Source organism: Panonychus citri, unplaced genomic scaffold (genome assembly GCF_014898815.1).
Source record: "Panonychus citri isolate SS breed McGregor unplaced genomic scaffold, ASM1489881v1 Contig00003, whole genome shotgun sequence".
NCBI lineage: Eukaryota > Metazoa > Arthropoda > Arachnida > Trombidiformes > Tetranychidae > Panonychus > Panonychus citri.
The window spans coordinates 136,287-160,710 of record NW_026515408.1 but is presented as its reverse complement, the minus strand read 5'-3'; the positions used below and the strand labels follow the sequence as shown (position 1 = coordinate 160,710).

Sequence of the window (24,424 nt, the reverse complement as noted above, 5' to 3'; positions counted from 1 at the left end):
TAACCGAATCTCTTTTGCGCATGCGCCAAGTGAGAATTTCCAACAAGAGATGGCGCTGATTCTTCCAGCCGCCGGTCGATCGACTAACTAATTGTTATCGTTAGTTGAAAGTTTTTTATTTTTCTCATTTCAGCTCAGACTCTGTTTTATCGTTCCATGAATTTCATGAGCATGTTCATCTTTTTACATCATCAACATTATCATCATTGACTCTCTTCTTCTTCTTCTTCTTCTCTATTTGTATCATCATCTCTTTACGAGAGGAAACAACAAAATCTTTCAAGTGAAAATTTTTCATTTCTATTTTGGAGTAAAAAAATATTCTCTCAGTTTTTTTTTCGTCACAATTAACTTTTCACAATTGAATTTCTTTGACAATTAACAGAAGGAGAAGAAGTAAAAAGAAACAACACTGTTAACAATCAACAAATCTACTTGAATACAGTTAATCAATGATGATTAATATACAATAATGGTTAACAATTGATTCGTTAATCAACAACCACTTACAATTTGTGATAATAACAAAATCTATTTGATAATGTGAATCTTTAATTACAAACAATTGGATTAAAAGTAATACAACAAAAAAGAAGAGTAAAATTATAATCATTAATTGTGCAAATCTACAAGTCTTAGTAATTAAAAATTTAATTCAACTCGAAATTATAATCAGTTAATTGGCTTTTTTCCCCTCTTGTTGTCTTAAATTGTTAAATCCAAAGAGAAATTGATTTCTACTTTTAATTGTTTGTGTTGAGGAAAAAGTGATCAACGTTATTCCTTTTGATTGTTAACCAATCTAATTCTAATTGTTACATGACCAATGAAGAAAATTTATAATCAAATATTCAAAAAACAGGTAAGTCAATTAAACAATTAAATCGATTCAATTTAATCAAGTTAATCAATTGACCAAAAAAAAACAAAAATTTTTTTAACTCAATTGGTAAGTAAACAAATTAAAATCAGTTAAATTAACCTTGATTAAGGTGACATTCAACTTGATTAATTAACTTTGATATATCATAAATTAGCAAGGTAATAGTAATTAGTTTGTAAGTAATATAATTTACGTTTAATTATATCAACAATTAACAAGCCAAGTGAAAGTTGAAGGTATTAACGTTGTTAATATAATAGCAATTTGATTGAAGATGATTAAGATTATGATGATTATAATTATAATTATGATTAACTGTTGATTTACAATATCCATATATTTGACAAGGTTAATTGTTGAAGGTGAGAAACAGTTTTCACGATAAACAATTAAGATTAACGGGTCAACAATTTAGCTTTGATTAACATCTTGAAAAGTTAATTTTCCATATGACAACAATCAAGATTATGTCAAAAACAATTTCATCAACAATTTGAATGAGAAGACAATTTAGTTAATTTGATACAATCAAACCAAATGAATTAATAATAATACCAATGTTTAGTAATCTAAATTGTTACTCATCTGCTAATATTAATCCAATACAATCAAGTAAACTAAAATAATTTGATAATGATTCAAGTCTTTAATTATCACAATCAATCAATTGATTGCTACTATTTTAGATTTAGAGTAATAAATAAACTTTAAATAAATAATTTCCTAAATCAATTAGTAATTGTCTAATTGTCTCTAGTTAATCAAGCCAAACATAAATGATGAATGAACATGTTATCAGTTGATTAAATTTATCGATTGAAATTAAACTGAATCGATTTAATTTTCTTTCTCCCGCTCACAAACTGGAAGTAACTCTTGACAATCAATTGATTGCAAATTGAATTGTTGATTAATTGTCATGGAATTGTAAAGATGATCAAAGACAAAGTTCGATTGTTTTAAAGTACAACCACTTGTTACCTCGAATTTAAGTTCTATTCATTGTAATAGTATTTTCGAACATGATTTTTTCTCTATTATCTTTTTTTTCATATTCTTTTGGAGAGAATTAAAATGATTATCATGATGATGACGAAAACGACGGCGAAGAATAAGAAGATGATGATGATGATGATGATAAGAGGAGGAAATTGATGTTATTGAAAATTGGAATTATTTTGTTTTCTTTTTCGTTCTTTTCTCTTATTCTTTTCCTTCATTGGAAGTTAACAAAATGTTATTATTTTCCTTTTCTCTTCAATTCAACTTAATAACCTTGAAATTGACAGTTACATGGAGATGAAGATAAAGAAGATGATGAAGAAAGAGGTAGAGAAAGAAGAAGAGAAACAATATTCATATCAATTTAGATGAGAACTTTTTTATTTCTTATATTTCATTTTTCGATCAAAAATTTTCATTCAAATTTTATCATTTTCTTTTTAGATTCAACAACTCAGATTCCAATTCAAATTCTTTCAATTTCAATCTCTGTCTTTTATTCAGAACCATGACTTTGAGTTATTATTATTATTCTCATGAAATGATTGTCATTGTTAAGGTTGAGATAAAATTAACAAGCAATTAAAAAGGTTATGATCAGATTATCTTCAGAATTAGTTGATTAGATGATCAACTCATTGAATGAGGAAAATGATTTAACTTTTGTTGTTTTGTTTTTATGACCTGATTATGATTAACAGAGACTTTGAAATAGATGCAGATAAAAAATAGCAGAGAGAGAGAGTAAGATAATCCCTTTGACATGATGGATGAAGATAAGGATGATAAAAAAAGGAAGATGAAAAAAAAATCTAAAAATAAGTGATCACTTTTTTAACCCAGAATTTTTTATCTCCAAAGTGTCAAAGTTTGTTTGATAATGAATAAGACGATGATTATGATACTCACATGGTGATGAGGATGCTAAGCTCATGATGATAATGATAATGATGACGAGAGACCTGAACAATAAGTAAAAGGACTAATGATACTATCAACTTGTTAATGATGATAGAAAATGATTAGTAAAGAAGATGAAAAAAAAAGAGAAACAGAAAACAAATATTATCATGATGTTTATCGTGATAATGATGATAATGATTAGGATGATAAGGATGACCTATTAATGGCGATAAGATGGAAAAAAATATCATCAGGAATTATGGTTCCCAAAAGGATTCCTTTGGAAACCAAATGTCAGAATTTAAAGAGGACCAAGAAAAATCTGTTCGTCAGAACTTGAGCCAAACATCATCTCTTCATCCACCTTAGTCTCAATCTCCATCCTCATCCTCGTCATCATCTTAATCTTCAACGTAACCATAATCATCTTCTTTGTTTATAAGTCAAAAAATAAAATGAAAGTGAAAAAAAAACTTAATTTCTCGAGAGAATCATTAAAATCTATTGAATTTGTCAATTAGTTTGTAACTTTTTCTCATGAATTACTTTTCAGAACTGAATTAATAATCGTAATCATCATTAATTTGCTTACGAATCACAGAATCAAAATAATCCTTTAATCATAATTAGAGAAAAATAATTATCTCTAATCTTAAATTACTCCCAAAATTAGATCAAAAGTCATCAAAGTTGATCATAAATCGGTGAATGATTTTAACCAACAATCAAATTAAATCCAATACATCAATGTATCAATAATATTAACAATCAATTAAGTGATTTGCAACATTAACATTGACAATGTTATCTCATAAATTTAATGTATTATAATCAACTAATCAATCAACACAATTAATTGTTGCCTCTTTTGTTTCTTAACCATTTACCTTTTTAAACGATAAACCAAATTAGATTATCAACAAAAAGCTTAATTGTTTATTAATGATCATAAATAATGAATTACTAATACTTATGAAAACTTAATCTATTTTGAAGTAGGAAACAAAATGTTAATATAAAAACTAAAAGAGTGATCAACTTAATCCAATAAGTTTAACTAAATCGTAAATTGTTTAATTTAATTTCTTTATCTGAAATGTCATGTTAAACTTATCAGTGAGTAATTTTAATCTTAAAGTGACACATTTCAGTTTCTTAATCTTTACTACATGTTGACCCACCATAAGCCACTCAAGATGACCAAAAACAATCATCATGTTGATCATGAAAAATATCAAAATGATTCATTGATAAAGAAAAACTGAATTCATCTTAATTCATTTCCATTGATTCTTATGCTAATTTACTTGATGATAATCAGATTGAGATGAATGAATGAATATTAAGTTGATATAATTAATCGATAAAATTGATTTCTCTTTCTTATCATCATCAATTTACTTTATTTATCTTTTTCCATCCTAATCATCATCGTCATCTTTGTAATATAAACATTAAACAATCACGATAATCATATTAATCCTCATGTAATATTTTCATGAACCGAATTTCTTTTCTCTCTCTCTCTCTCACCTTGAATATAAACAGAAAGACGATGTTAAAGGAAACTCATCAACTTCATCCTCATCAGGATCAAAGGATGAGTCAAGTTTAATTAAATCACCTGGTTCATCTTCATCTTCATCTTTGGGAACAACGAGAAGATTACTCAATCTAACCACACCCTTACCAGAAACATCAGCTGATCGGTCAAACAGTTTCCTCACTTCCGCCCATAAATCAAAATCTCTTGACCTTCCAAGTCCCGAGATATTAATTGATACCAAAGGTAAATTTCCGGTCACTCCAGGTCCAACCATCGGACTTTTAAGAGGTACAGTTGGAGAGATAATCTCTGAAGATGATGATAAATTGCCAAGTTTATCTTCAGAGGGGAAAAGTTTTCAAGTGATTAGTGAAAGTGTAAATCCACTTGGATTAATAGTGAAATTACCTGAGATAATTAGTGATTCAATTTCAAATTCAATTGAAAAATTAACAATTAACTCAACACAACAAGTGATCGGTGATTTTGAAAATATTGATGAGGATAAATCACCTTCCCAAACCTCAGCAGCATCTTCATCAAATTCACCACTTCCTTTAACAATTAATCAACAATCAAAGCAAACTGATCAACCTACAACCCCATTAACACCACCACTACCCCAATCAACAGCAGCAACAACAACAACAATTGAATCATCAGCAACAATTGATAATAACAACAATAGTAATAATAATGAAACCAGTGATTCAATTGTTTCACCAACACAATTAGTTGATGATGAAGTTAATAGTGAACGGGAAAAGGCTTTAATTAAACGCAATTACGCTTTACGGGAGCTGGTTGAAACTGAACGTGATTACGTTAAAGATTTGGGCTTAATTGTTGAAGGTTATATTGAAGCAATTAAAAGAGATGAGCCAACGGTTCCTGATGATTTAAAAAATGGCAAGGATAAAATTATCTTTGGCAATATTGAAGCAATTTATGAATGGCACCGAGAGTAAGTAGTTTGTATTCACAATTAACATTTCATCATTGATCATATTTTATTGACCTTCCAAACAATTAACTGCAATCAACAATCAACAATCATAAAACTAGAAACTGTATTAACATCACATTACTTTTTATTAATGGATGTGTCTTAATTATGTGTATGTTTATTGCTAATTGTCAGCATATAATGTTCATTAACTGATATAAGTCTCTCTTTTTTTATGATTACTATTAAATCACAGTCAATTGTTATCATCTTTTCAGGTTAATTGTGTTAATTTTATCGCAATTTGATAGTGATCTTGATTGACTGTAAATATAATTTATATTTGATTTGATTTGATATATTTTTTTTGGTGCAATCATTTATTGTTGGAAATCAATTGAACAATCATTATCACTATTGACAGTTAATTAAGTTGATGATCATTGATCAGGATAAATATAAGTGAAATCAAACTGATACAATCAATTGGATTTTATATCAAATCTGTGCAAGTTAATTTAATCCCATCACAATTTCCAATAGAAAAGTTAATTGTTGCAATAGATAATTAAGATTGCATGATGATTTTTTTTTCAGCACAAATTGGTTGCATTAATTGCTAATCATCATCATCATTAGGTTGATATTTGCAACTATTTTTTTTACATCTTTTCCATTGAAACATGAATTTTATCAGATTATGAGGAAGATTTATCATCTCTCTCTCTCTCTCTTTTCATCATCTTTTATCTTCAATTGTCTGTTTCTCATTCTGCTCATTTTCATCATTCCGATGAATCTATTTGTTCAGTAAACAGTAATAGAGACTGAGCGAACTCGTATGACCTACATTCGAGCATCTTCATCACTTCTCGCCCCCTCCCAGGCCTCGATTTTTTTCACTCTTCCTCATCATCATCAGTTTACAGTTAATACCCACCCACTTTGCCCGGGTCTTATTCTCTCTCTCTCTCTCTTTCTCTCTCCTGAATTTCCACCCACTCCCTACGATTCTCATCATCATTCCACTGAACTTGATGTTGACCTTTTTTCCCGCAGCCTTTACTTTCCCTCCCTCATCATCACCCATCTGCGACCTTAACCTTATTCTTACATTTTCCACTCTCCACCATCACCAAAAAATTTCCCTTGAATTTCACCCTGATTGCATTTTCACCCAGGATAATGCAAAATCAAGAGGATTAGACACACAGAAAAAAATAAAATAAAATCGAGATCAAGTAGATTCATTATTTTTCTTTACCCAAACAACATTGAGGTTGAATAATTTCACCATTTCAAACGGTACAACAAAATACAAGACCAAATCGATTGGCCAGATACATAAATGATGTTTCCAATTGTTAAATTTAATTTGCAAATCCAATTCTACCTTTTATTTATTGCACAGAGAAAAATATTATTACCCAATAAAGCAGCAAAACAAAAGGTAAAAATTGCAATTGCTTTCGTATCCTGTGTATTTGCAAAGGATAAACAATTTAGCTTAATGGTTTTACCAATGGTTGAAATTATTAACTCAATCAGGCAAATAAAAAAACAAAATACTAATAATAAACAATCAGAGTTTTTTAATGGTTACAATCAAATTGTCCATAAATTTGATCCCTCATTGCTAGATTATCATGATTACCATGATAATCTGAATTTAATGTTATTTTTGTTAAAAGTTTGAAATTTGCAAACAAATAAAACTTTCAGCTCAATAATAATACCATTTGATTTTAAAATGATTAGCTGATAATAAGCTTTGACTTTTTTATATTTTTTAATCTGATTGAGAGATTGTGATTAACTGTTTACAATATTAACAGTTATCATCATCATCATCATCATCATCTGGTTCATTAGTATTGTCATTGCAATATTGATTTTATTAGTTAAATGTAAACAGACATAATGTCAACCCTGAAGAGGAAGTCAATGTGTCTCCAGGGTATCATCAGTTTGGTAAAAAGACTGAAACCGGAAACAGAATTGATGAAAACGATATTAACCTTCATCATCATCACTTTTGACACTTGAATTTGCAAATTGATGACTGATTGTAATCACTTTTCAAACTATTGCAATTTACAAGTGAAAATACAATTAATTGATTGAAACACAATCAAAAACCCATGGAAATAAATGAGAGATCAAAGAGAAACTTTTTTCTCTTCTTCCTCTCTACTAATCTAACTTAGAGCATCCATTGATTAGTAATGATAATTGTTCAATTATCTCCATGTTGGTAATAAATTAATGATTGTAACAATCAACCAAATCTAATTAGTTTTTTTTCCAGGTTACCAAATAATTAAGTAATCGGTTTTATCAGCTAACAATCAAGTGAAAAACACAAAATCAAATCAACTATTGGTTGTTTGTTTTTAATCAAACCGATTTTGTCTTAATTGTTGAATCAACAAAGTTCATTATCGATTGCTAATCATTGGTAAAATTGTATCAACTTGATTACCGTTCAAATATATTGTAACTATTGATTTAATTTGAAAATTTAAGTAATCATATCAATACAAAATTAATCCTTTAATCAATGAAACCACAAAATCCTCAACCAAATTAATCACAATTTAAAATTGGTTTTTATTTGTTCACAATTAATAATCACAAGTAGTGGATCAGGTAAACATCAATTGAATGATAATTAGGTTAATTACATAAATCTTAATGAGATCTACAACCAGTGTGTTTTAACAGTAACAATCAAATTACAATTGAACAACCAATTGAAGATAATACAGAACATGATTGTTAATTGTTACTATTAATAGTTTCAGTTAATTAGTAAGTTGGATAATCATTAATATGTAAAAGTTGTAATCAAGATGATCAATGTGTTGATAGATTGTGAGTTAATTGTTAACTCTAATTATTAGATTAATAACAAATTGTTCATTCAAGTCTCATTCAAGTGAAACTATCACCATGATCACCAATTGAGTGTCAAGGATTAACAACAATCAAACATCTAAATAATTAATTAATCAATCTAATACTCGCATAGATTAATTGTCAGAATAAAAGAAAAAGTTTTAACAATTAATAAGCTCACAATAAACTCGAAGATCATTTCTCTAGAGTTTAGGTGTCGAATAAGATATTAGGTCGAAGGACAGAAAAGTTCAGAACTATCGAGCTGATGTACTAACGAACTTGTGAGATTATCTCAGAGCGAAATTTTCCTCACGTTGGAAGCTCACCTTCTTTTTTGTCGAATTTTTTTTCCTTCATGTTCTATCTTTCGAATTTTTTATTTCTGTAGTTTTGTTCCACTCTGATTCCACCCAGTGGAACAATCTAAATAGAGAAAGAGAAAGAGAGAGAGAGAGAAATTCTGATTCTGAATGAGAAGGAACAAAAAAGTAAACTCATTTTTCATGTGTTTGTTTTTTTCGAATTTTTTTTTCTTTCTCTTTCTCCAATTATAAACTACAAGAGACTGATTATCATGATAATCAGAATTATATTAATGATGAGAAACAGTGAATTCAGTTCATGATAATCAGAATAAGCCTCAAAGGTATTCAGGTTTATTCTGAGCATGAAATGTTCAACTTTCAGTTAGTTTTATTTCTGAAAAATTTTCGATGATGATGATAAAACTAATCAATTGCTAATCAATTGATGGAAGATAAAATCATCATATGTACCATCAAGTTCAACAGATTATCATGAGAAGATGAAACTCTATCTATGAACAAATATTGATCGAATTTCATGAGAATCATCGAAAAAGAAAGTGATACAGAGAAAGAGTTGATGTAGAAATTGTTGATAACTCTTTCATTTATATTCCAATTCATTTCCTTTTCATCCTCATCCTCATCTTCAACTCCCATACATCATCATCACATTATCTTCATCATGATATATGTTCAAATGATAATCATCATGTCTCATCATGAATTTACCTTTCATCTTCTTGGCACCGATTTCAATGTTTCATTTCCACTCATTTCCAACTACATTTTCATTTCCCATGTTAATCATCACCAAATCTTACCACCGACTTGATCCATATCAAGTCGGCGGAGGAAAAAAAATACAACCAGTGAAAAAAAAATCAGTTAGCATTAATATAATATCTTCAATGACAGTTGTCACTTGACAAAACTAAAGAAATTGTTTTTTTTTTGCTGAATTGGAAAAGTAAACAAACATGAAACCAGAAATCGCATCATGAAAATGGCAGAAACTGAACATTTAGAAACAATTAACCAAAAAAAATCAATTAACTCACTTATACACTAATCAATTAGCTGTATCATTAAGCTGTTGAAAAGTTAACTCAACACTTGAACTTGCAACTCAATGGTAATCATGGCTGTCTAATTATCAGGGACCCAGAACTTTTTTTTGTACTTCTCGGATTTCAATGTCACCGTGATACTCTCATGAAGAGATACCATTATTATCTGGCTAAAAAATTGGCAACATCATGATTTTCAGTTCAGCATCAAAATCATTCAATGTAAGGGAAAAGGGAAAGTTCTGAGCATCTTCAGAGGCTCAGAAATTATCTAAATCCTTGAGTGAAAAGTAAATGACGATAACAAGATAAACTAAGAATCAAGATTATTATGGTAAATTTAATTATTCTGTTAGTTATCATGAAATCCTTGAAATCATTGTGATAATACAAAATATTATGAATGTGAATATGAATCATGATAGTTTTTCATGGTAACACAAACATTAAGCTTGATAATAATAAGTGTTAATAAGGAATTCCTGTTGAACCTTTCAGGCTAAGTGTCTATTGTTGTCAGGAGGTTTATTTGATAATCATTATCATCATGGTCATGAGATGATGATAATCACCTTTAACAGAGTGAGATACAGATAATAGTCCAGAATAAATATTCATTTTCCATGCAAACATCGCCTCAGGGTGAATATTACATGATGTATTTTCAATAGGTTTTCTCATTTGTTATCGAATGCAAAAAAAAGTTGTATTTACAAGTTCCAGTTGGAAAAAAAATTCTCATATCATTTTCATCTCAATTTTTCATCATGATAATCATCCAATCTTCTGGAACTGAATTAAAATTCACCTTATCTACTCACTTTATTGTGTACTTTTCGTATGCAATCTGAATATTTAGATTAATATTTTGACTCATGTATTTTACCTGAACATTGTATTATCTTGAGTCCATCGAGTTGTAAGTTATCACCATTATATTCATGAGGAATCGTTCATTTTTGACAAGATAAGATGAATACTGAACTTTTGTTATTATTTTCTTGTTGAAAGAGATTGGTGAGTATGTTAATCATCATAATATACACACTCACAGTTATTCACATAGACATGGAAAAGGATAAGGTAAATACACTTGAATACAAAGGAGGGTATTCAGGTGATGATGTTTTTTACTTTACCCAAAAGTAAATGCTGAGTTTTAAGAAGACAAAGTTTAGTTTATTTTTGTATCTTCTTCTACACTATGTATCCATATTATCAATATATTCATGGGGAATTGAAAATTCTGACGATAATGTAGAGAGATAAGAATCAGAATCATGAATTGAGATTGCAAGAGATAAAGTAAAGCCCAAAGTTAAATGATAATCAAATATTTAAGTTTGATTATGTTTTTGATGATAACGATCAATGTAAACTCAATACAATGTAAATACGATGAAAAAAAGACAAAAAAGTTTCAAGACAACTTAATTTACATAATCATTGTGATCAACGTTGTCATTGTAATACAACAAGACTGATGTTAATTAATTAGCCCAAGAAAACAAGATTGATTCATTATCATGTGATATATCAGATAGACAGGGAATCGGGATTGATTATAAGTGTGAATAGCAAACAGTTTAAATTATCATTGATATTAACTATTAGATTATCACAGTTATCATTTTCCACTCCCTGCTAAGTTGATATATAAACTTATTCATTGGTAAGTGGTGGGTGGGGTTACAAGGGTGTAATTTGTTCAATACTCGTGTAGGTGAAACTCATATCATGGTGATTATTACCATGGAACATGTTATACACTAAATGGATAGAAATTTGTTATTTTTTGTGTTTCGCTTTCTTCACTTAAAGGAAGGGAAAAAAAGTTCTGAAAGGAAATTAAAACTCAGAGAAAGAGCAAATTCTCATGTTAATATAATATACTTTTCCCTTTCGATAATGAAGTTATCTTTGTGAAAGAAAATTTGGAAAATTATTTCAATGGTGTTTTCTCTTCTCTTTCATGGTAACATTTTCATTGGAAATACACAAAGTATCCACTGAATTGCAATTGATTGGTTCCAAATGATCATGATTGGTAACCGAAAATTAGATAAACTTCATGAATCATGAAGAAAAGTGGGTTGGAGAAAAAAAAAGAGATCTTTTTTTCTGATTTTCTTTCTTTTTCTCCCTGATAATGATGAAAAAGAAACATGATTCTGGTTACTTTTCATCTCTTTGAACATGATCATCATAAAATTGAACACTGGGAATGAAAATTTCAATTGAAATCCAATTCTTAACCAAAGAAAAGTTTACTTTTCATGGAAACTGTTGTTAACATGTTGAAGATTTTATTTCTCATTCTATTGAAATCGATCAACAATCAGATTGTCTGAAAATGCAACAGGATATTGGACACTAATTAACCCTCGTTAATCAAATGATAAATTTCCTATTAATTGTTGCTAGTTAATTAACTTTTATGGAAAAGTTTCTAAACCTTTTATGATGCAACTGAATAGTTTATACATGAAGATAAGAAAAGATTAATTCAACTCAGAATTTGAATCAAAATTTCCATGAGAAAAAGCTGATTACATGTAATGGTAATTAAGAAAATACAGAGAGAAATATAATAGCGATAATTTTATTTATGAATTACTTTTGATTTATTGGGAAAAGAAAGAGATTATCATAATTTTTGCCTTCTCATCTCATGAATTTCAGGAAGAAAAATTCTGAGAAAAGGTGAGTAAGAGAGAGAGAGAACAAAAAATTTCTAGTCCAACTGTATAATCCATAAAATCAATCACTTTCGAAGATTTTTCCGACCTCTTTCTTAATAATAACCATCATAGAATCTTCTTCATGAAGTTTCCGATATAATATGAATTCGAAATGAACTCCCAGCTGAACAATCTGAATCAAGTATATAAGTATTAAAATAGAAGACAAATAGAAGATAAAATAATGAACAATTGGATTTTCTTTCTTACCTAATAACTTATCTTCTTGAACATCCATTCACCCATTTCATCTTCATCTTCATCATCATGATTACTTTCTGTTTCACCAGAGATGATGATGATTACTTGGAAATCTTGAATAAACATTTTGATCAATTATGAGTTGATTCAATTTCCATCCTCAACTTTAATCACATATTCATTGAGTAAATAAAAATACTACATTTGAGATAATTTCAATTCTGATCAACAGTCGAGCACATTTCAGGCTAATTCATTTTCATTTTTGAGTATTGATTGATTGATGAAGATAAATTGATATTAAGAGTTCATCTTAACAGATTAGTTGATGAAATATCTTCTTGATTAAGTTGAAACTTTAGTATCATGACAGTTATGGTGATTCTGTTTTCGTGCAAGTTTAAATCTTCCCTATCATAGGTTACAGGTCAATCTGTTGCTGTTGACATTAAGGATAAGCATAAAGTTCATAAAGGATTCTGAGGATTCTAAGGTGATAGGGATGGAGAAAGTTGAATAAAGTTCTTTTGGGGATTCGAACAAAATTGAGAGAGAGAGAAAATAATTATTGCTATTTTTTCCTCTTTTGGAAGAAAAAAAAAGATTTAATTTCTGACTCAAGAAGATTTAAGCTCCTCTGTTATTTCATTTCATTTCTGATTCAATGAACTCATGACATTTTATCATGAAATCAAATCTTTCTTGCTCTTTTTTTTCCTGGTTATATATTACAAATATATGTTAAGATGTTTCAATGAATGAATTTATTATGAACAATCCACATCATCATGAACCCTCATGAGGATTCACCATTTTAAATATGTTGATTGAAATTTTCAACTCATCACATTTAAGCTCAACTCTTAATTTAAGTAACAAAATTTTTCCTATTGAAAGTCACTCATTTTTCACCATGAATTCAATTGAATCAGTTGTTTCCTTTTAATAAATTTCCCTGGATTCCATCATGATCCTGTTTCAATTATTATAATAATCACTTTGCCCAAACTATTGACTAACCATCAGCTGATTCTAAGTTTGCTTGTACCTGATGATTATTGATATTTAAAGTCACCGTTGCTTTAGGATGATGAGATTTTCAATAATTCCAAATGAGTTATATCCTTTTCTTATCATGGAAAATTATCTTTTTGTTTTCCTAATGAATTGAATAGTTTACATTCAGAATTTACAATTTTTCTCATCATTATTATCTTAGAGAAATTTTTTCCTTACAGAACAAAAAAAAGCTCAACAATTGAACTTATTATCATTGAGGCAACAATTTATTAACTTTAATTCATTTCTCCTTTATTCTTAACCGTTCAGGGTATTTTTTCATGTAATAAATTCATTTGCTTGTTGTTGGTTTTGTTGTTCACAAAGATATTTGTTCAAAATCAAGATCATGATGATCTTCATGAGTGTTAAAAATATTTCTCATTTCAATGAGTCGAGAATAATAATTTAAGAGACAAAGAAAATAATAGAGTGAGTGAGAGAGAGAGAGAGAGAGAGAGAGAGAGAGAGAGAGAGAGCTGAAGAATTTTTAAATATTCTGATTCAACGCAGATCGAAATTTCCGGTTAGAACTTTTTTTTAATACTTCTCATCATCGAATGAAATTATTTATGAGTAACTTTTCAACAGGATGATTCTTGATAAGATTCATAATGATGATCAACATGATAACACATAAGTATGATTATGATGATAAATGGGTAGAGGATTATGATTAATAGAAGAACAAAACAAAATGCCCTCAGGATGGATATATAATACTAGTTAAACATTATCCACTTGGACATTGGTCAAGAAAGGGAGAGAGAGAGAGCTTGAAAAACTTATGATAATATTTTTCTCCCAGCATATTGAATCATTACAACCATGAAATTGAATCGATATAAATCCTAAAATGGTTCATTTGAACTGTTCACAACCTTGGAAAAAGTAAATAATGAAAAAAATTGCGAATCGAATTGAAATTGATTAATATCATGGTAATAATGAACATACTATCATGTTAATAAGAACTTTGGAAACTAGAGAAAAAAGAATTAGGTTAACCAGAAATTTTCTTTGTTCGAATTTCTTTTTTTATTTCATCTTCTATTCTTTTCCACCCTTGAACTCACCCACCCCACCTTCAACCACCAACCATTCACCTTATCATTTACATTGTGATCCAATTAAATAGAAATTAATTCAACTGAATAATTAACAAATTGGTGTAACAATTTACAATCAATGACTTAATAACTTTCCTTAACAAAGTAACATCTTCATCAATTAAATCATTCAACTTTCACTTGTTTAATTGTTCAATGAAAGTAAACACCAATTAGAGTTTAAAAAAATTGGTTTTATCAACAACAATTAAGTAAACTAACTAATACAATCAAAAGGGAAGATACAATTTCCTTCCTTCCGAGTATTTTGCTTTTTTTCTGGTTGATTTAAATTAATTTAAATTAAATTATTATAAACAAAGTGTCAATTTACAGTTATTATTATTTTAAGTTAACAACAAGTAACCTAATTGTCAATTTGATTAACATTAACATTGAATATAATTACAGTTTGTAAATGTTAATTGTCTATCTTTCTGTTTGGTAATTGAAACTGAGAGATGCAACAATTAAACCTATTATATTTACATGGATTGACCTAAATTTTTGAATTGGTAACAATTAAACAATGTATTTACAATGTAAATTGGTGATTGTTAACCAATCAGATTAAGCAACAATTAACTTTTTTTTTATTCAATACAAAAAGTAAACAAAATTATTTGTTATTACAATTGTGAACACCAGATTATGATTAATATTTATTATCATTATCAATCTTACGCAGCAATCAACTGATTGTTATCCCATTTTGACTGATGATGAATAATTTCCTGTAATTATTTACGATATTTTCCTATTACAATATTTCCCGCTCCACCTTAAATTCACCCACCTCCCATTTCAATCATTTCCGTTTACAAAGTAACTCTTGAGTATTTTCATATTAATAATTTCAAACTTGTATTCACAATTTATCATGTCCCATGTATCCAAGTACACAGTTGAATAGCTGATTCTGTTGATGATGATAAACCTGATTGTTTCTGAATTACCAATCAATTGAATCCCAAAGCTTTCAATAGCAATTTGTTGAGAAAACAATAGCAAAAAAGAAGACAGATAAACTTTCAATTCTTGAAAAGTTCAATCTCTCATGAGGATTAGTTTTCATGATGCTCATCATCAAGCTAATCATCAACACTTTATTCTGAGTCATGATTTTCGTTTTCAGAGAAAGTTTTTCTTCTTCATGAAAAAGATACTGACAAGACATGATCACTTTTAAAATCAACTGAATTAAATTCAGTCTCAGAACATGAATCCTCCGCCCTAATCCTTGATCTTTGGAAACAAAATTAATTCAATGATCTCATCAATCATGAACCATTCGAAAAAATTGAATAAAAGTCGAAAAATTCAGCAAGAAATTGAAATTATCATGGATGATAAACGATTCAATCTAAAGAAGAAAACGAATCAAACCAGTTATAAGAATAAACTTGATAACGAGTGAATCGAAACAATTAACTCGAATGATAAAATCAACTTTTATCATGAAAGGAAAATAATCACCATGAATGTTGTTTTATCGATTATGAGCAAAGTGACAAAACAAAATTTATGAAAATTCTAAAAATATTACATGGGAATCAGGATAATAACCAGGAAAGAAAAGGGGTGGTAAATATTGTTTATCGATTCATTTTCTAAGGCGAAAAGAAAAACAAAATTTCCGATAAAAATTGAATTTTATTTAATTCTTATTCATAGAAATATTAATATCAGGGAGGGAAGTGGGTGGTGGATTTCAGGTTGGATATCATGTACTCCTGAACCATTAAACTGCAATAAAAGCCTAATAATGATGATAATTCTTGATGAAAGTTCTGATAATATAATAATGGTAATAATTTTTATCTAATGACAGTCATTGTCCAAAAATTGTTACAAAGTTAATCTCATTAATATTAATATTATATCACAATAAGAATAATCAATTTGAATCAATGAATCATCTTAACCATGATCAATGTCCATTTTCATGATAATGCTCAGGAAAGTTTATTGAATCTAATACTAATTTCTTTATTTTTCTTGTTCCTTTTTCTTTTCCTTTCAACAGTTTTTTCCTCAATGAACTGGCCAAATGCTTAGAAGAACCCGGTCGATTAGGACTATTATTTAAACGGTACGAGCGTCGTTTGAACATGTACGTTGTGTACTGTCAGAACAAATCAAAGTCCGAATACATTGTCTCTGAATATCTGGACACTTATTTTGAGGTAAGTTATTCAAGTTTCTTGAGAGTATCCTGGAATTATGTTATTAATATTATGGAAAATAACGAGTTTGGAGGTGAAAAAATCCATGAGCTCTACCCTGAGATGAGAGATTATCATTCAGAGTATGTGTGTATATGTCATTATCTGTCTATTCAATTCCCTTGATTATGTTTCATTTGATTTATGCTTTTGATTGGTGATCAAATATGATCATGATATGGGAGAAAAATTCTGGATTCTGTTCAGTTCTTGTTTTATATCCTTAGATTTGCCATATTATTACTTATAAAATGATCATTTCATCAATGACTTCATATCAACGTTTCATCTTTAAAGTCACTTTGATCATGTTTTCCTCAAATTTTCTCGAACTCCATCTCTAAACTTCAACTAAATGAGGAATCAAATTCTGTTCCCATCAGAATTTATCTTCTTTCTTATCATTTTTAGGATCTATCTCATCTTCTTATCCTTTATCATCATCATGAAAAGGGGATTTGTTGTTCTCTGTTCAGAATCATTGTTAGAACTTTGTTATTATCTCTCTCTCTCTCTCTCTCTTTTCCTTGTTTTTCGCTATTGAACCATGATGATGACGAAGATGAAAGAAACAGTAAAATCTTTACGCATGATTCAGTTGAAACTGAATCTTTGTATTCTTTTTTCCAATCTATTCCTTTACCATCATGTTCGAAACTATTCAGACATGAGGAATTCATGCTTTCCACCATGTATTTCTCTCTCTCTCCCCACCGCCACGTTCATAGACCACTGTTACATTGATCACACTCTTTGTCTTCATCAGAATCCTTCATTCAGTTTGCTAATCTCTATTAGAATTGATTCAATTCTAACCATTATCATGTAACTCAGGGAATGTAAATAAATCCTCAGCAACATTATCATTGCTATTCAGTTGCCTTAACGTTTCCTTGATAAAAACGACGATGATGATAATTAAATCAATCGAGGCCTTCAGATTAATCATCTACTCTTATTGTCAAATTTTTAACATCTCAATTGACTGAATATGTTTCCAATAGATCAGATTAATCAGTTTGTAATGTTTTAACCATGAGGATTACATGTACATCTCTGGATAAGAAAAACAACAAACTAATGACTTTTTGTGTTGTTATTTTTTTCAACTTGATGATTGCCTGAATATGAACCAGAATAGTAATGAAAATTTCGCATATGAACAATGAACATTTACCATGTAGTATTTGAAGACCAATGAAAAGAATGATGAACAATGGTGATGATAATTTTCCAAAAGTTCTGCTGATATTATATGGGAGAGAAACGAAAAAATTTTTTTCTTTTTCCATTTTCATGATAATCACCATGAACTGTTACCTCAATCTTTCAGTAATGTCGATGAAAAACTTTGGGATGATATTGACATCGCCATCTTCCTGGTAATGATTATCATTGGACTAGATCACGCGATAATCATGTTAGTTGATTGTCAACAAATAGTTCATCAAAATGATTACCATTGAATTTAGAATCGGAAATGAGCAAAAAAATATATTCTTTTTGCTACCTTCATGAAGAGAAATGTTCATCTTCTTTTTGGCTCTCAGCTAATGGTTAGAATTGAATTTGGAATAGAGTTTTTTGCCTCGAATCAGAGGGAGAAAAAGTAATTAAAATTACGGCGAAAATGAGAAACAGGGTGATAAAATGCTAACTCCAACTGAGCTGAGTTCTGAATTTCTTTTTCTGATATTATTTTCTATATAAAAAATGAGAAAAAGTTTAAGTTTTGGAAAAAAAGAAACAAATAAAAAATTGTAGTTCGAAAGATATACTAATGGAATCGAAAAGTTTTTGACGATTTTCATGATAACTTGTAGATAGAGAGATGAAGATGATGAGTGAGAAAATGTGATTGACATCATGAAAGAGGATGACGAAGATACGTCATCTTTCACTGAGAAAAAAGTTCTGAGTAAAAGTTAATGGAAATGAAAAAAAGTCTATCAAAACAGATCGATATACAATCGTAATAATATATTTATATGCATCTAGACATGTTGGTGTAGCATTAGAACTATCGAACTATTACCTTTCTTTTCTGTTTTCTCGCTTTCTTTTTCAAAATTCTATTCTTTCTCATCATAATCATCATTTTCCTCTTCTTGCCTCTCGTAAGTTTGATCGATAAATGTTGCGATTGCTTACCAAGAGTCCAGCAACTTGTAAGTTAATTGGTTGTTTTTTCTTGTTGTTGTTCAGTTGAAATATATCATGAACAAGATTATCGTCATGATCATCTTCAGAAAGAATGATAGAGAAAGAAGATAAAGTGAGTCAATGAACAAAAGAGGTTCATCATTTTGATCTGAAGAGAGAAAGAAAAAAAGATTGTTCTATTTACTTGTGGAGGGAAAAAGTTTAGAATCTCATGGATTCTGTTGATTCGATAGATTTTCAAATCTTCTTTCATATTTTCTCCTCAAGCTTATTGAACTCTCTTTTTCTTTCTTCGTAAATTCAGTGACCAGGTTAAAGTATTAATAAGCATGATAATGGAAAAGAATTCTGAAAGAGAAAGGGTGAAATTCGCAGTTGGAAGTTCGATCTCTCTCTCTCTCTCTTCGAGTGAACTGTGTTTCTGACAACACTTTATCTTCATCTTCGAACATCATTCAGTATCTTGATAATGATAATCAACATACAAGAAACTCCTTCTTCTACTTATCTGATGTTCTGTGAGTACTGCTCAGTTTCAGGATATTCAGCATGGAAAAAAACGTTAATTATCTGAAGAAATCGCCTTTTTTCATCACATTGCATCTTTCACTTGACTTATTATCATCTTCATCATGAAATATATGATGAAGATGACACTATTTTGATAAAGGATAATATACACTTCCATGATCCTGATTTACCAGATTAATAACATGTTATCATGTTATTCATACGAAAGGCCTGAAATTATTTCTCTTTAGTTTTTTGTCTGTTTCTTGGTTACAAGTTTATTTATTATTATTTACTCTGAATTCATTATATTAATATCAACTCAGAATTCAGGGTAAAAATGTTTCCTCTCTTTCTACCCTTTCGTCTTATATGCTTGACCGTGTCAAAGTACCGAAAAAGAAAGAAAGAAAGAGAGAGAAAGAGAGAGAGTTCTGACTTTCATGATGATATCATGAACATGCTCAGAACTTTTAGCTAAATGAGAAAAAAATGTTCGCCTATTTCGATTCCTCTGTACTTTTACCTTCTTCAAGTGAGTTGGAATGTTATCATTTCATTGCATTAGTTGATGACGATTATAAAGCAAGAGTTAGGAATTTATCTTTATCATCATCATGAACTTCATCACTTTTTCATTCATTAATAGCATTACAATGATCACGTAACATTAAATTCAGCTCACATAAATAATAATCTTAAGATAATATCTTACTTTTACATGTAAACAAGTTAAAGAGATGATAACGAACTTTGAATCAAGAAAAAGATCAGATTTAAATTGTTAGATTAATTTTCAGTAGCAATAATCATCGAGCTGATTTAAACAATCAATCATCTTGCATCAGTTTAATTAACTAGCTCTGAATTGTCATGATTATTTCATTAAGTTTTGCACGATGATAATACAATCATTAAGAATCTGAGTTAACACCCAATAATCATGGTGATATATTGATATCTGTTTATTAGCTCAGGTTATTAATCATCTTATTAAAAACTGATTGTCCAGACGATTAACTGAATCCTCCCAATAATTAAGTTATAAATGATTGGTATCAATTAAATTTTCATCTCTTTCTTTCATCAATGTTTTCTCATAGGAAGTTCGTATAAAATTAGGCCATAAATTACAATTACCCGACCTATTGATTAAACCTGTCCAAAGGATCATGAAATATCAATTGTTATTAAATGATATTCTCAAGCACACTGAAAAAGCCGCACTGACCAATGAACTGGACAACCTTAGACGCGCAGTTCATATAATGCACGTTGTCCCAAAAACGGCAAATGATATGATGAACGTTAGCCGATTACAAGGTTTCGATGGTAAAATAACTGCCCAAGGTAAATTATTGCTCCAGGGGATTTTAAACATAGCCGATACCAGGGAACCAATTACTGCCTCTCTGGTGTCCAGTATTAAATTGAGAGAGAGACAAGTTTTCCTCTTTGAACAAATCATCATTTTCAGTGAGATTCTTGGTGCCAAGACTCAGTTCAGTCAACCAAGTTACATTTACAAGGCTCATTTACAGGTAAACAAAATGTCTCTCACTGAGAAATCACCTGATGACGATGAATTCAAGTTCATCCTGAAATCTAAGGACCCACAACAAGAGGGTCTCGCCTTTGTGGTACAAGCAGATGATCCCGATGAAAGATCAGAGTGGGTTCGCAATATCCAGGCCATTCTTGAGACTCAATTGGATTTTCTGAGAGCCCTTCAATCACCTATCGCTTATCAGAAGGAATTAACCAAAGAAGTGTAATTATTTTTCTATTATTATTATTGATCATCTCCACTTAACTATTCATACTATTAATTGCTCCCAATCAACAATCCATTCAAATAACTAAATTAATTTACATTTAATTTATTTGCAACTATTCACACTTTGGGTCAAGTTGTAACTCTCTTGACCCTTTGATTGCTTTGATAAAACTTTTTGATTACTCAAATAGGATTACAATCAACTAGTGTTAATCGCTAAATTTACTAATCCAATAATTTACTAACAATCTAAAAAATGCTTTTCTTTTTTTTTCGTTTTTATTTTCACATAATTAACATTCTACCGCTGGACTTGAATCGCTTTTAATACACTGTATTGTATCGTCGCTCGGCTTTTGATATGCTCGATTTTTCAACAACTAATACCGATGAAAATTCAGTTCAGCACCAGAATTGGGCTCTCTTTGGAATCCATCTTTACGTAAAACCTTTTCTCATCCAGCATCAGCACATCGAAACCGTAAGGGAAGCCAATTAAGCTCAAAAGAAGCCATGTCAAGTACCGTTATAGTTGATTCACCAAATTCAGGTTCAAATTGGTCTTCGGGTTTGCTTGGTAATCTTAATGTATCCAACCCTTCATCACCTTTGCCCACCACCTCATCTCTGTTATTATCATCATCATCATCATCATCTCATGCTCCATGTCCAATTGTGTCTTCCAAGTCGCTGAAAAATCCTAAAGGTATGACCTTTAGTAAACGAATGACCCGTGATAAGAAACTTTCCTCCCCGGTCTTAGGTTTATCATCCCGATTATCATCTAAATCATCATCTAGTCAAGATGATGGTAGTCCAAATAATACCGGAAGTAGTAGTTGTAGTATTTGGAAACGATCTTCAGTCCCATTGATTTCCTCGATTCCGCCAACACTGGTATCCACTCATTCAGCGTCCATATCAACCGATTCAACCCTTAACCCGACAATGGAAACACCATCGACACCAACGTCAACAACTAATCCAACATTTGACTCAGTAACAAGTGAGTCAACACCTTCGACAGGTGATCAACCCTCATCGATGACAACTCGAAGTAACAGTAAACGCCATTTCCTTGAAAGTTTTCGTAATCAATTACGATCTCGAAGTAGCACTTCCTCCTCAAGTCAACGAAGTAAAAGTAAATCTCATAACAGTGATCACAACTCAAAAGGACAGTCCACCAGTTCCGGTACACCAACACCAACCTCAACACCGACAAGCAACCTGACCATTAGTCTAAGTCTTGACGCTCCTTCACCTCCCACAACCATTGAAACCTCGCGATCACCAACATCGTCAAAAAAGTTTTCTAACTCACATTTACATTCAAATTACATTAATCAAAGTGACTCCGAGATCGGGATTAACCGACGATGGTCCGAATCAGAAACGCTTCGGGCCAACCGATTTACTCGAAAATTATCACCTTTAGGATTGAAAGTAAACAAAAGTGGAACCGGAAATGATAGTAATACCAGCACAACCACCGCGAGCACAACAAATGCCAATATTGTCGAAGAGGAAACCAAATGAACAATTAACTGATTCTATCAACTGATTAGTATTATTATTGGGAAACTTTTTTCCTCTTTCTGTTTTTTTTAATCACCAAAACTTTCAATCTTTGAACAAATTGTTTGTTAAATTGATTCTTAATTGTGATTTGTCTTAATTCCTGACTTTCTTTTGCTTTCTTTTGCTTAAAGATTGACAACAACAAAACTTTCTCGTCTTAATTATTATCAAACTAATCAAATTAATCATCATGGTGATGTTTTCATATTTTAAATTCAATTTTGTGCTGTTCAATATCTTGTGCCTCGATATATATAAATATATATGAAAAAAATTGTATAAATAATTAATTTAACTCATCTAATTGTCCTGCTTTTAATATAAACAATTAACTTGTAATTCATTGAGTTTTTTTCAATGATTTTCTCATTTCAAATATTAATTGAACTTTCTCTTTCCTGGTTCAACTTTTAATTATACTTATTATTGATTGATTGTTAAGCCAAATTGTCCTCCTGTGACCTTACTAATTAACTTGTAATCTAATTAATTAATTAATCTTCTGGAGAACATTTTTTCCCCCATTTTGACATCTTCCCTAATCAAACCTTGTAAATATCAAGCTAATTATCAATCAAATGTAATATTATACTGATTATGTTTCAATTCTGAGATTTTGTGTCAAAAAATGAACAAAAAAAAGTATAAACTTATTAATTCTTGCATAATATTGGTGACAATTGATTTCTTAATTTATCCTTTACTCTTGTTTACCTAAACTTAATGATAATCAAATCAACCTGATTAATGATTAATTAAGTGAAGATGAAACGAAAAAAAAATCTTGAATAAAAGTTCATTAGTTGTCTTTTATATCGCTAGATGGCGACACTTTTCAAGAATTGATTTAATTTTGATTTTAGTTTTAATTTTTGTTTAATTAACTTGGGAGTCGATTAAATTTCATTGTTCATCACAATTAAAGTTCCATTGAACTTATTGTAACTGTTGAGTTGAATTTAGAGCACTTTTTTTATCCAAATACGAGAAGTTTATTGATAAGAATTTGTTTAACCTTAATCAACTTAATTAAGATTCATAATTAACTGATTTCAATTGGAAATAGTATTTTTTTCAATTTTAAATTTCATCTCACATAAAGTAAATCAAATATAAAGAGAGAGAGAAAGGTTAATCTCTTAATTAAATAATAATAATTAATAATATTTTAATAATCGAGCTTGAAATTCATTCAAATTGATTTGGTAAAATTTAGCTCAAAAATTGAGAGCCCCAACAATTTAGTCCATTAAATTGTTATATTGCTGCTCTAATTGTGTTATAATAGAGAGTGAAATTAAATCAACCATGGCTACAAGAACCATAACAACAAAATGTATTGATTGTTGGTCAGTAATCAAGGGTTTTAATCACCACAATCAAGTTAAATTGTAAAAACAAAGTGAAACAAAAATCAAACAAACAAAATGTTGTATCAAATTGTTTATCATTATCATTATAATCATGATAACAATAGCCTAAAAATAATGATGAAACAATTA

General features: G+C 29.6%; 1 protein-coding gene across 1 annotated transcript; it reads left to right on the top strand.

Annotated features, from left to right (window-relative positions):
• Positions 1-118: 118 nt before the first annotated feature.
• On the top strand, positions 119-23,590 carry LOC128388092 (triple functional domain protein-like). The gene is made up of 5 exons (XM_053347450.1): positions 119-862; positions 4,337-5,298; positions 16,693-16,852; positions 20,668-21,335; positions 21,743-23,590. The coding sequence occupies exons 1-5, from the start codon at positions 827-829 to the stop codon at positions 22,878-22,880; spliced, it is 2,964 nt and encodes a 987-aa protein (XP_053203425.1). The 5' UTR covers positions 119-826; the 3' UTR covers positions 22,881-23,590.
• The last annotated feature ends 834 nt before the right edge of the window (positions 23,591-24,424 follow it).